Source organism: Mesoplodon densirostris, chromosome 9, assembly GCF_025265405.1.
Source record: "Mesoplodon densirostris isolate mMesDen1 chromosome 9, mMesDen1 primary haplotype, whole genome shotgun sequence".
Taxonomy (NCBI): Eukaryota; Metazoa; Chordata; class Mammalia; order Artiodactyla; family Ziphiidae; genus Mesoplodon; species Mesoplodon densirostris.
Window position 1 is genome coordinate 57,915,975 of NC_082669.1, and position 14,175 is coordinate 57,930,149.

General features: G+C 35.4%; 1 protein-coding gene across 7 annotated transcripts in view; it reads right to left on the minus strand.

The window, feature by feature from the left end:
• The window catches only part of AKAP9 (A-kinase anchoring protein 9), a 150,828-nt gene that overhangs the window by 85,291 nt on the left and 51,362 nt on the right, over nucleotides 1-14,175 (minus strand). For all 7 annotated transcript variants that reach the window (XM_060108824.1, XM_060108825.1, XM_060108820.1 and 4 more), the window contains 4 exons: nucleotides 11,060-11,204; nucleotides 10,246-10,331; nucleotides 3,303-3,417; nucleotides 2,642-2,840 (listed from right to left, as the gene is read on the minus strand). In XM_060108824.1, coding sequence (XP_059964807.1) covers nucleotides 2,642-2,840; nucleotides 3,303-3,417; nucleotides 10,246-10,331; nucleotides 11,060-11,204 — 545 coding nt within the window. The remainder of the gene's footprint in view (nucleotides 1-2,641; nucleotides 2,841-3,302; nucleotides 3,418-10,245; nucleotides 10,332-11,059; nucleotides 11,205-14,175) is intronic.

Sequence of the window (14,175 nt, forward strand, 5' to 3'; positions counted from 1 at the left end):
ACTATTACGATCCTTTATTTCATGTCTTCTTATTTTCATAGCCCATGGAAAATCCTGATTATTTATCCAGCTATAAAGACCCAAACTTTAAAAAAAAAAAATGCTGCTTAGTCCATAAGGACTTCAATTCTATAATTTTATGGCATTTGAAAGTGTTTATCCGAAATTCAAAAAAAATAGTCTGGCTAAAACCAAATTCACTGTTCCCATCTTACAAATTAAGGTCCTACCCTCCACCTGTCTGATTTTTCTATTTATATTAATACATCATAAACCTCCATATTCTCTAGCTCAAACAACAGAGGTCATCTTTCCTCTGCTTTGCTCCCAAGATTCCTTCTATCTCAGTGTCTCATAGTCAACCCTTCATTTCCATTCCCCCTGGAGCCACTCCAAAAAATATCATTGCAGAAATGTCAAGTGATGGGCATTGAAAAATGCCACAAAGACATGGGTTTATGTTCCAGCACTTTGGCTGTATCGCCATGGTATATTCCCCAATCATTACTTTAAAAAAATTACTGTTTTGTCAATAAGTATTATTTCAATGATTGGATTGAAGTCCCCTGAGGTAAAGGACCACTTCATATACATCTAAAGCTTCCCCCATGACATCTAGCCAAGTCTCTTCCTAGTCATGGTTTCTTTTAATCCTCACGATCTCACGGTAGTTTTTATTCCCTAATATTACTTAGACATGTTTATATATCCGCCCAAGACCACACAGCCAGTCAAAGGTCAAATCAGGAGTCAAATGTAGGTCTGTATGACTCTAAAGCTCATGGTTGTTCCAATTCCATACTACATCGCCAAGAGGTTTCTAGTATGACATCATCAAATACTTGTTAAATGAATGACAATTATTTTTCTTAAACTAGTTCAAGTCTATCTTAGGAGAACAGTATATTCTTTAGTCAAAAAGTGCTAAAGTTGTGTCCAAATATGTGATGACATTTAACAAGAAATAACTAAATACATGTTCATAGGAGTGAACATGGCAGTCAATAAGCCTCATTTTTGCAGGGTGGGAGAAAACTAATGGTTTTCGTTGAAAGGTATTGTTAATACATTTCCAGGGATTATTAGAGGAACTCTAAAAAAGCATGATGAGCTCGCAAAAGCCCAAGTGCAAGAACAGCAAAGTAAGTCTACACTTCCAGAAAACTTCCTTTTCTTCATGCTTTGGAGAGAAAACATCACTAATTAAAGGAAGGAAACTTGAAATACTGTAAGTGGTTATGAAAGAGTTCTTGCTATATACCTATTTTCTTCCTTATCAAAAACCCTAAATAGTTTCCAAATATCAATCTATGGACTGCCTGCTTCAGAATTATCTTGTTACAAATACAAATGACCAGAATCCATCTCAAAGCTACTGAATCTAACTCTTCAAATGTAAAATCCAGTAACCTGTAATTTCAATAATAACAATGAAAAAATAATAATTTCAAACACCTCCAATGTTTTTAATGCATGGTAAAGTTTGGGAACCACTGACCTCAAATAAAATGGAAGCTTTATAAGGCTGTGCCAATGCTGGATAAACAATTCCAAAGCCTACATACAGACCCTGAATAAAAGATGGAGAAACAGAATGCTTCCGAAGAAGTGTGGAAATTCAGTATTTTGTCCAAAAAAACCCAAAACAAAACAAAAAACCCCTTGTCTTTAGGTTCCAATAACAAGTGCCTATAGAGACATCACTCTTAGAGCAGCAGAGCCAGTCAAAGTTAGGTTAAATCTCTGAGGACTTTATAGAGCTAGTTAAATACTACAGCACACTTCCCTACTAAATTATAAACTGTTCATTCATTTAAAAAATATTTATTGAGCACCTTACTATGCATAGGGAATTATTATAGGGTTTGGGATACAGTGAATAAATAAACAAAAATCCCCTTACAAAGCTTGAACTCCTTCACAGGGGACAGATAACAAAAACAAATAAATAAACCTCCCCTCCAAATATAATATAGACTTGTTTTTATTTTATATAAATATATTGTTTTATATATATAAAACAGTTATATATATAGTTTTTATATATATAAAAACAGGACCAGGGGATGAAAAGTGGTACACTTTAGATTTATTTTGGAAGTAGAGATAACAGCATTTCTTGATAGACTGGAAGTGAGGTTTGAAAGAGGAGTCACCAGAGGTGGAGTTAGATGGCTGTAGAGGAGCAAATTTTGAGGGGAAGATCCAGAGCTGTATTTTGGACATGGTGAATCTGAGCATTAGACAACCAAGTGGAGAAAGTCCAGTATGACTGGAATGATCATATCTTATATTCTTTGTGTACTCCCCATATCAAAGTAGCAAAGACTGGGCATACAATAAAGAACAAGTAACATGCACACCGCCTGATTTAACTTAGCATATTCATAACAACAAGCATCTTTATAAAATAAAGGTGTAAGTAAAATTCCTATTATAAAATGTATTTGGTTTACATTAACATTTACTTCACACATTTCAGAGATGAAGAATTATCTCCTGTTCTTATTTCTTGGCAATGCTACAGCCCATCTCTTTCAAGCAAATTTGCTTAAGTTACACTTTTTTTCTTAAAACAATCATACTATGATTGTTACTAAGCTACAAATACTATTGAATGAAATTATAAGTAGATGGATACCTTGGCTGAACTGTAAACTCATTAACAGCTTGTAGCCTTTCCTGCAAAGAATGAATCTCTGCCCCATAGTTTTCTTCCGTTTCTTTCAGTTGCTGCTGCAAAGAGGATACGAGGTTTTCTAATTCTTGAACTTGTCCTTCAAGTTGTTTAATTTTTTCGGTATCTTGCAGAGCAGATAACTTTCTTTTATGACAAACATCTGAGTTACATGAATGGAAGAAAATGCACATTTCAATACAAATTTCTTAGTGAAATACCACAATCACTGTTTTGAATGTGCAGAGAATATTAATTCTTCTTTGAAAAATGTTTTTTAGTAGTAATAACTCAGGTATCAATTTAAACTCATTTAGACTGATGATAACAAGAAAACATGAATAGTGTAATTCAAGATCATTTCTTCTATCTTCATGGCTGCAGTACCCCTAAAACTACCAATTTTATGTCTTTAAATTGAAAATAATTTATAACCAGAGAATGTAAGAAGTGGGAAGACATGAGTAGTCTAAATCTTTCATTTTAAGGATGAGAAAACTGAGACCAAAGAGGGTTACAGTGAAATGCCCAATGCACTAAGTTGCCTCAAATTTTAAAGCAAAAAATCAAATTACTGAACATTTGGTATAAAAACACCACATTACGGTATACAATCAAAATTTACCAGTGTCTTGAAAATTTGTCATCTGAGGATGGGTTGATAAAAAGTCTGCTTCCTCTTTTGGTAGGTTTTCTTCTGCAAATTCAAGTTTCACATCACCTGTCTGCTGTCCTTGAATCTATTGAAAATAACAGAAGAAAAGCAGTGACATAAATATATGACCCAGGATTGTGAAAACTATATAAAAGCAACTTTACCTTTAAAATGTTTTTTCCAAAATCACCTAAAATTGTGATCCTCTAATACAAATATTTTCCCTTCCAAGTTATTCCACGCTCTCTTGACACAGTGATTCACATCCCATTCCCTTCACAGCACTGATATTGTATTAGTAAACATAATGTTCTTTCATAACCAGAAGGAATTTCATTTTACTATAAAAATAGGAGCTGCACAGAATTTGGTATAAAGTTCATAATAATATTTAAAGTATGACTTGATCTCTGAAATTTCAACTCATACACAGTAAATTTTATATTATTAATACTTAATAACATACCTGCTATTAATCTCTGGATATAACTCACATACAACCAGGTAACTGACAAATGTACGCTGTTCTTTATACAAAAGGAAGGAAAACAGCAAAAACAGATAAACCTCAGCTTATTTCCTTAACTATTAAAACTAGGCAGCAATATGTCAGATGTGTGTATTAATTTAGTCATTCCTCAAATATTTAATAATCGGTCTACTTTGTGGCCAGTATTGTGACAAGGGAGAGTAAGAATATAAAAAGAGTAAAAAAAAAAAAAAAAAAAAAAAGGCGTATCTGCCCTCACAGAATTCATCAACTAATTGGGGAAGTAAAATTAAATAATGAGAGAAGCATTAAACTATAATATTTGACTAAAGGGCAATAACAGAAGAAAGACTGATGTGGGTCTGAGTAATTATGGAGGAAGTCAAATTTGATTTGGGCCTCCATCATTTTGGGCAATGATTAGGAAAGTTTACATGGAAGAAAGAATAAGAGCATTTGTGAAAGAATGACCTACTATAAGTAGTGAAGACAATGATCTTGAGGGACGGGAGAAATTGCGCTAGATAAATAAGACAGGTATAAAGAACACCGTAAAAGCAAGGGATGAGTTTGGACTTGCTATACTAGATGAACAAAGGATACTGTAGAAGAAGGTGAGCAGCAGGATAAAAGCTATTTCCCACGAAGGCTATTTCAGCTGGTACTACTCTTACCACGTCCTCTACCTCACTCCTACCCGCTGTGTACATTTCAACCAAGGATCTTGCCTCCTACTTCCTAGAGAAAATAAAGCCCATCAGGTAAATACTTCAGTTTACAGCTCAACCTTTCTATACTGTCACTTAATTCATTCAGCAAACACAGTAAGCCTTTACCATGTGCTAAACAAAGCACTGTGCTAAAAAGAGAAAATGAAAATAAAGAGAAGACTTCCTGATTCTGAAGGGTTTAGCGGGGTTTAGTCTAGTGGAAGAGGCAGAAGAGTAAACAATTACAATAACACGAAAAGTAAGTTTGAACTTGTAAGTTTGAAAATGAAAGTTTGAACAAGGAGCTATGGAACAGGAAAGGAAGGTAATCAAGTATTTAAAATAATGGAGAAAGGTAAGTGCAAAAAAAAATAAAAAGTACAGATACTAAGAGAATGGAGGGAGAAATTTCTAGTCTAGGAGAATAGGTAAACAAGATGACACCAAGGGTAATCTGGGACGAAGTGAGAGAGTGGCATGGACATACATACAGTACCAAATGTACTAGCTAGTGGGAAGTAGCCGCGTAGCACAGGGAGATCAGCTGGGTGGTTTGTAACCACCTAGAGGGGTGGGATAGGAAGGGTGGGAGGGAGATGCTAGAGGAAGGAGATATGGGGATATATGTATATGTATAGCTGATTCACTTTGCTATAAAGCAGAAATTAACACACCATTGTAAAGCAATTATACTCTAATAAAGATGCTTAAAAAAAAGGTGACACAAAAGAAATAACATTTGAACCAACTGGAATGATAAGTAGGAATACACTAAGCAAATCGGAGGGGGAAGGACAGTGTTAGACAGAAAAAACACCATGCAAAAAAGCCCCAGGAGTCTGAAAGATACGGGTGTATTTTGGAAACTCTAAGTTTTTCAATATGGCTAAAATGAGGAAGAGGATTAGTAGATGAGGCTAGCAGGTTAAGCAGTGATGTACTGCCGACTGACTCACCCCAACCAACCTCTGGGATGCCTCTACAGTTGTAGCCAACTTGCTGGGATAAAATGTGAAATTCACTTTTTTATCTATTGTGCAGAAAAGAGTTAATGCAGAAGTTGTGAGATTTCTATCTCTTTAAAAAGGCCTGCTTACAAGTCTGGCCCTTGGCTGGCATCTGGAAACTTAGCTGGTAAACGATTCTCTACACTAATATAAAAGTTTCCGTAAATTGTAAGAGAGTCTCATGTACAAGCAATATGGTTTATGCTGAACACATGCTTTCTTTCTGAAGTCTGAATTTGGTATGTTCTGGAAGAGGATGCCTATTTGGCTGACACCTGATAAAAAAGAACTATGGTTTCCTAGGCTTAGATGAGCTTCCTTAGTAGTCAAAACTTAGCACGTATCGTCACAACTGCTAGAGGAATGAAGTGTGTCTTCCTGTGACTCCACTAGGAGAGAATTTTAGAAGTTTGTGCTTATTTCCTCCAGATTTTGCCCCATGCTCATTTTCAAACCTTTATGGGGCTGATTTTGCTTTGTATCCTTTTGCTGTAATAACTCTTAGCCTTGAGTACCACTATTATGTTGAATCCTGTGAGTTCTTCTGGTGAACCACTGAAGTGAGGAGTGGTCTTAGGGACCCTCAGCACACCCATACTCTGCCTTATTATACAGACATGTAAGGTGTAAGTTTCACTGATACAGGGAATGAAAAAAATAATGAGTTGTCTTGGTCTTGTTCCTCTCCTTTTACTTCCACATCAACTGACTACCAAATTCTTTAGGTCCTTCCTTAAAATATCTTATGAATCGTCCCTGCTTATTTCCTACCTCCCACTGCCACCAGAGTAATCTCCCTAAAAGTTCAACTTCATGATGTCTAGACAATGATCACAAATCTCCAACAGCTTTTTAATGTCCACAAAAGTGTCACCTAGCATTCAAAGTTTGGTACAGTCTAACCTCTCTAATCTTAAAGTCCATTACTCTCTGAGCAATATGTCCCTAATATATCACACTTACACCTCCAAGACTTTGATCATATCACCTCTTCCACCTGGAATGCTATTCCCCTTCCCCTTCCTTACCTAAACCTACACATCTTTCATGGTCCAATTCAAGTCCCACTTCCTCCAAGAATTCTTCCTTAATTATTTGTACCTATACTCATCTACATATTTGCTTAATTCCAAAAGTACTTGGCTCTTATTTTATTTTTTATTTTTTTGGCTGCACCTTGCAGCACTTGGATTGGAGTTCCCCGACCAGGGATCAAACCCATGCCCCTTGCAGTGGAAGCACAGAGTCTTAACACCACTGGACCGCCAGGGAAGTCCCAAAAGTACTTCGCTTTTGAACACTAATTAAATGTTGCCTTGGATAACTATTTTATATACATACATATATATATATATATATATATATATATATATATATACACACACACATCATATTTCTTGAATTAGCCTATGAAGTCCATCAATTTATCAATTCCTTCCATCTAGTGACTATTTACACTGTATACTGCTTTATTCCCAGTACACAGTACAACCTAGCATATAATTAGCAAATAAAAATTACTGGCTGAATAACTGAATGAGAACAAGGTATACATCTTTCATTTCTTTTGTACTCCCTTCAGAGTATATTTCAGTATGATGTGAGATCAGGAGTTAGGGGAGAGAACTGTCTAGGATGATATGATCCTCAAGTTTCTGGTTGAATGTCACTCTTCAAAACTGAGAAAGGAGAGAAGCTGGTTTAAGGGGAAGAAATTAATAAATTCAATTTCAATGTTGATTGAGACATACATAAAGGATACTCGAGTAGAGATATCCAATTAGATATACGACTCTGTAGCTCAGGAGTAAGAACTGACTAGACACAGAGATCTGGAAGCCATGGAAGTGAATGAAGGCAGCATACAGCATAATTAGCAGATCAAGCACAGATTCTTGGTGACTATAAATGGGTGGGCAAAACCCACAACGAAGGCTTAAAAAGCCACAGAATTGAAGTCACAGAAGCTAAGGGAAGAAAATATTCTAAGAAAGTAGCTAATACTACAAAATAAAAAAAAATAACAGAATTAAAAAGAAAACTAGTTCAAGATAACACTGAGCATGTATTTACATCTACAGTTGCAAAGTAGAAGTCTGACTTTAATTCTAGGCTACAGAAGTATTCTTCTGGGTACCAAACAGTTTTTCTTGTTTTTTTTTCCCTCCTAATTGTTTCCCAATTAGGAGGGAAAAAAAATCCTTTTTATTTTTAATACTTCCCAACACTTAAAAAAGCAAAAGACCTCACATAAAATTGATAAACTGAAGGAATAAACAACACTGGGCCCTGTTCCTACTTGACAACAACATGTGAAGCTGAGAAGTCTCTGCCCCCTTTAGATGAGGTATGTTTTCTCCAGGTTTCACTTTTCCAGCTTTCACTTGGCCTTCTTCATTTACTTTATGAGCTGAGCTCACGTAGGCATTTATGTTTATGATCTCTGACATATATCTCTCCTCCCTCCCCATGACTCAATTAAAATCATAATGAATCTTTAAAAGGTATAAATCCATAATAAACCAAAAAATAAAAGAGACTAAGAAAGATTTCAACAGAAAAGGGGTGGCAGAATACTGATTAAGCAGGGTGGAGGAAGCAGCAGCCTAAAGCACACGTGAAGGGAGCCACAGTTATAGCAGACAGTTAGCTTAGCTAGTAGAACCCTAGAAAGGCCCCAGGCTCAGAGAGAGATCAATGACAGGTAGAGATCAGAAAACAAATATATTGACCTTTAACTAATCACAGTATAGCCCTTTCTGCTGATTCAGCCAGGAAGAAGCCTGGTGGAAGGTAAAAGTCTTTCTCAAAACAAACTGAAAGAAGTGTCTGGGGAGAACTAAGGAGGCAAGTGTGGGTGTTTGTGTTCCAGAGTAGCCTCCCACATTCTGGCACTGGGGAAGGGAGGTTTGTGTCTCACCAAAGGAAACTGTTCCTCACTCACTGTCCTGAAAGGAAAGAGGCAAAATGACAAACATCACTGTAGTGACTTGTTTACTGTAAGCCCTCCTACACTATTTAATAGTTTCAACTATGTACTGCCATAAGGAAAACCAACATATTTTTAAAAGAACGAAAGAATACAAGGATGGAAGGTAAGAAATCAGAAAGAAAATCTGATAATTAAGAATTCACTGGTAACTTTCACCAAAGAAAGTTTAGTGAAGTATAAGTTTGGAGCTTGTTTACAGTGGGTGGAAGAGAGAGCAAGACAGGAAGAGATGGGAAACTATGACTACAGTCTATTCTTTCCTTCAAAGAATATGACAATGAAGTTGAAAGAAAACCACAAAGGGAGATATTAGATTCAAGAAGACTGGTTATGTTCTAAATAGTGGAGACAAGAGGACTATGCAAGGGGCAAGAAAGACAGAAATAAGAAAAACAGACAAAGAAGCTGAAAGCACAGAAAGGAGGGAAGAAACAGGTTATCAATCTTAGAGGAGACAGAAGGTGATATTAACAAAAGGACAGGAAATAAAATAACCTTGGTTATAAAAAGGGATAACTTCTTCTGAGACAGAAGGAAAACAGAGTATTGTCAGATTTAAAGAAATACATATGGTCTAGAAGGAGCAAGATGAGATAATTTATAACTGATAGCTCCCATACTCACAGAAAAATGAGAAATAAGGCCACCTGCAAAGAAAAAAGGGGAGTAGAAATGGAATGTATGACTTGAGGGAAGTTATAACATTAGGTAGCATCCACTGAGGGGACTATGAGAGAATAAATGACAATATAAAAGAATTGTCAAGTGATCCTGAGGGTCCAGCTGCAGTCAGAGACCATGATTATGCAGTGTCACCAAACCACATCACCATCTAATTTTCTTAGCAGCCCTCAGAAACCCAAGTATGAGTGAAGAAGAAGGGTTCTCAGAGGCAGGATAAGGGCAGCAGAAAAACAAGAAGTCTAGACTACTAAGGGTACTGGTAAGAAAACGGTATGATGATTCTGAATAGGGTTCAATATCTAGCTATGAATGGAAGGAGAAAGAAAACTAGTAATTGTAGAGAAATGTGGAATTAAAGAAGGGCTTTAAATCTATCCACCATCCACCTGTCCTCCTACATAGTTATCTGTAAGACACTGGGATAGGTTTATAGATTTTAGGAAAGGCTGGATAAGGTTGTGCTTTAATTGCACAGAAAGAGGAAGAGAGAGGGAAAGGAGAAAGGGGGTAAAATAGAATGGGAAAAAAAAGGAGGGGAAGAGAAAGAGGAAGAACTAATATACATTATTTTTCTGATATAGTTAATAAATTATATGATGCCATCTATACTCTCTTACTTAGTTACTATGTGCACATTTCTAAAACAACTGCTTGAAAGAAATTTTATATAACACACCATGTGAAACCAGCTATATTCTAAACAACTAATCACATTTTTCTCTAAAACAGACTCACTGCTTTAAAAAATGTTATATGTAAAATTAAATGCAACCGTTTCACAAAGTTTACAATTTGACATTTTATATACATTTTAACTTTATCATGACTTCAAAAACTCTCTAAAGGGGTAAAGAGTATTCAAACTACAGAAACTCCTTCAGCTCACTGATACTATAAATATATGTCACTTTTCCCTAATTTTCTTTTCATGTTCACTTATTTTAGAAATTCTTGGTTGATGAAATAGCTTACGAAATAGCAGGTAATACAATAAATGCAAACATCATAATACATTTTCCATCTTACAGACCTTACTTAATCGTGACTGAAGTACCAAGAGTTTGTTGTATTCTTCTGTTACTTTGTTGAGAAGAGTTTGCACATTTTCTTGAAAATCTAAATGATAAGCAATTATAATAATTTCACTCTATAACAAAAGTCTGCTTCTTGCAATAAGTATTACTCATCTATTCATAACTTCAGAAAATTGCCTGCTAGAAGTAAAATTCATAGATTTAGTAACCAACAATTAAAACCTCATTAATGTGGAACATCTGCTACAAAGATTAACTTGACAATTTCACATTAAAATACATTAATTTCTTTTGGCATTCATTAATTTGTACATATTTGTTCATTCTTCATACAAATGGACAGGGGTAGGAAACATTTTATCTGTGAAGGAATATCAAAAAAAATTGAAGTTTAATTTGTAAAAATGAACTAATATAGGATTCCTATCAAGAAAGATAACTGAATGTCTTATTCTTTTTTTAAAAAATAAAACCCTGACATAAACTTATTCAATAAAATACCACAACTTTTAAAGGTTTGGATCTATGGTATAAAATTAAGAATTATAGTGAGGAAAAGATGGAAGTAGAGGAACAGAGGATAAGGAGACAAAGAAACTTGTAGACAGCTTTGGTTCTCTTTATATCACGATTACTGCATTGTAAAACTAAAAATGTACATTAAAGATTTAAGATTTCATGAACCTGAAAAAACAAGATGTTAAGATAACTCAAATTGGCTAAGTGATAAAATCATGAATTAACTGAGAAAGTTTATCAATTCATTTAAGAAAATTACTCTGTTCAATAATGTGGTAAAGCCTTTATTACCTTGAACTTCATATTTATAATCTTGCAATTCTAGTTCTTGATTTTCAGAAGTGTGAACACCGGAAGTCTCTTTCTCTTTCTCTTCTACATTTACTTCACATTTTAAAGCAGAAGTATAATGTTCACCAAGGACACTGCAAAAAGTCTGTTGACAACAAAATTAGGTATTTTATGGAATTAAAATTTTGATTTCTGCCACTAAAGATCATTAAACACTATTTTTCTATATGCAAAAGACAGTCAAGGGCTTCTCTAGTGGCGCAGTGGTGGAGAGTCTGCCTGCCGATGCAGGAGACACGGGTTCGTGCCCCGGTCTGGGAAGATCCCACATGCGGCGGAGCGGCTGGGCCTGTGAGCCATGGCCACTGAGCCTGCGCGTCTGGAGCCTGTGCTCCACAATGGGAGAGGCCACAACAGTGAGAGGCCCGCGTACCACAAAAAAAAAAAAAAAAAAAAAAAGTCAAAATGGCACAGAAAAATCAGTAAGAAAACACTCTTCTGTATATCACATCACGCTACAAAAGAAATAACCAAGTCTAAATCTCTCTCCACAAAGAGAATGCGAAATTCTTCTTACACCAGGAAAATACTGATAGTCTTCATTATCTATAATATATATCAAATATATCTATCAAATTATAACTTTTTGCTTCTTCCTAATAATGAATATATCTTGTACTTTAATCTACCACTTTCTGGCTTGGATCCTATTCTGATGTTATCTCTGTAAGGTCAACTACCCTTGAAAAAACACCAAAAGATGAGGACAGAAGTTCAAAAAGTAGTCTATAAATTCTATAGAAATTATAATATATGAAGTAGGAGATCACATTCATACCCTTTAACATAAGAGAATACTATTCTGTGGTTTATACATGGAAAAAAAAATATTTGACACATCATTCTGGTTTTTCTCCTGAGCAACAGACAATTTTATCATCACAAATAACATATGCCGCATAATCATCTCATAAGCCCTCTAAATAAGTTTCACCTGTGCCCCTCATGCAACTGAAAATAACAATCAACAACTTCTAGACTTAACCAATTTGTTTATTGTTGCTATTTCTTGAGATTTGCCTAAAAGTTAAACTATACTATTAATAATTGACTTTATTAAATTTTCAACACTGTCCCTAAGGTAGAATTTTATCATAAATTGATAAATTGATTCAGGTTGGTAGAAACCTGATCACCCAATTTACAGGTGAGACAACAGATCCAGAAAGATGAAGTAACATCAATGATTAGTGACAAAATCAGGTTTCACGATGAACTCCAGGGGACCTCTCCATTACAACAACTTGATTCATATTTCAACTTCAGATTAGGGGTCAAGTAAAAACATTAATGGAAGAAAAGAAAATATAAAGTCAGTTTATAAATAAACTACTGTGATTTGGGCCCTCTTTCCATAGGTACAGACTATCAACAATGGATATGAAAGGACAATCAATGCCGGAACCCTTCGGGAGGTGGAAGCTGAATGAATGTGGTTATTTCTGACTTTCTTTTGCTTTTCTGAATACTGTTTTTGAACTATTCTGTAGGTAATCAGAATCAGTAAGGGAGCTTTACCTTCCCAACTAATACCATCCTCCTCCCTCTTCGATTTACAAATACACAGGCTGAGATGGAGATCTGTTGACAAGCCTAGGCATGTATTTTAAATTTTGAACTATTTCAAATATGCAGAAAAAATAGTTCATCTATTACCTAGCTGTAACAAATACTAATATTTTGTCATATTATATCCATATTTTTAAAAAGAAATTGAACATTACATACAGATTTGAAGATTTCTGAATTAAGTACTGCTTACCTATTTCATTCACCTGTCTCTCTGCCCACAGGTGATTACTCTAACATGCATGTTTTTATACTTTTTCTTTTGAGATTTGCTGATATTAGTAAACCTAGCAAACACTGCAATATGGTGTTCCATTGTACAGATATAACACAATTTGTTTATTCATTTGCCTGTAGATAAAAATCTGAGTTGTTTCTAATTTTTGACTTAACATAGACATTCTTGCAATGAACATATCTGGTTGTGCACAAATGTGAGCCTAAGTAGAAGTAAATGCCTGGGCTGTGCGATGTACATATCTTCAACAATATACCTTGTCAATCTGCTTCTCAAGGTAGTACACTCCCACCAGCAGTGTAGAAGCGCTCCTATTTCACCCGATCTTCACAAATATAATTATACTTGGCATAATTAGTTTTCAGATTTGGCAATCTATAGTGTGAAATCTTATCTCACTAGTCCTGTGCAAGATCCCCAGGTAAGTCATCAAATCACTCAACCACCAAAGTGGGCAGGGGTAGGAGACAGACCTGCTTAAGGCTCTATTGGTCTGTTTTTTTTAATTAGGCATACCTTTTGTGTATTCTACTGCTGAGATAATTTACCTAAATTTCTTTTGTTTCAAACTGATTATCAGGAAAACATTTAAATGCTCATTTTAAACTTAAACACTCAGCAGTATTTTCTAAATACAGTTCCGAGGTAAGATAGTAGGGAAAACTAACTCAGATGATTCTGCCTATCAAATTTGTAGTAACAAAATTTAGCATTTCTTGTCTAAAAGTACTTTAAAAAAAATATACCTTTATTGGAGTATAATTGCTTCACACTGTTGTGTTAGTTTCTGTTGTACAACAAAGTGAGTCAGCTATACGTATACATATATCCCCATATCCCCTCCCTCTTGAGCCTCCCTCCCACTCTCCCTATCCCACCCCTCTAGGTCATCACAAAGCACCGAGCTGATCTCCCTGTGCTATGCAGCAGCTTCCCACTAGCACATCCATTTTACATTTGTAGTGTATATATGTCAGTGCTACTCCCTCACTGTGTCCCAGCTTCCCCTTCCCCGTGTCCTCAAGTTCGTTCTCTACGTCTGCGTCTTTATTCCTGCCCTGCCACTAAGTTCATCAGTACTGTTTTTTTAGATTCCATATATGTGCATTAGCATACGGTATTTGTTTTTCTCTTTCTGACTTACTTCACTCTGTATGACACTCTAAGTCCACCCACCTCATTACAAATAACTCAATTTTGTTTCTTTTTATGGCTGAGTAATAGTCCATTGTATATATGTGCCACATCT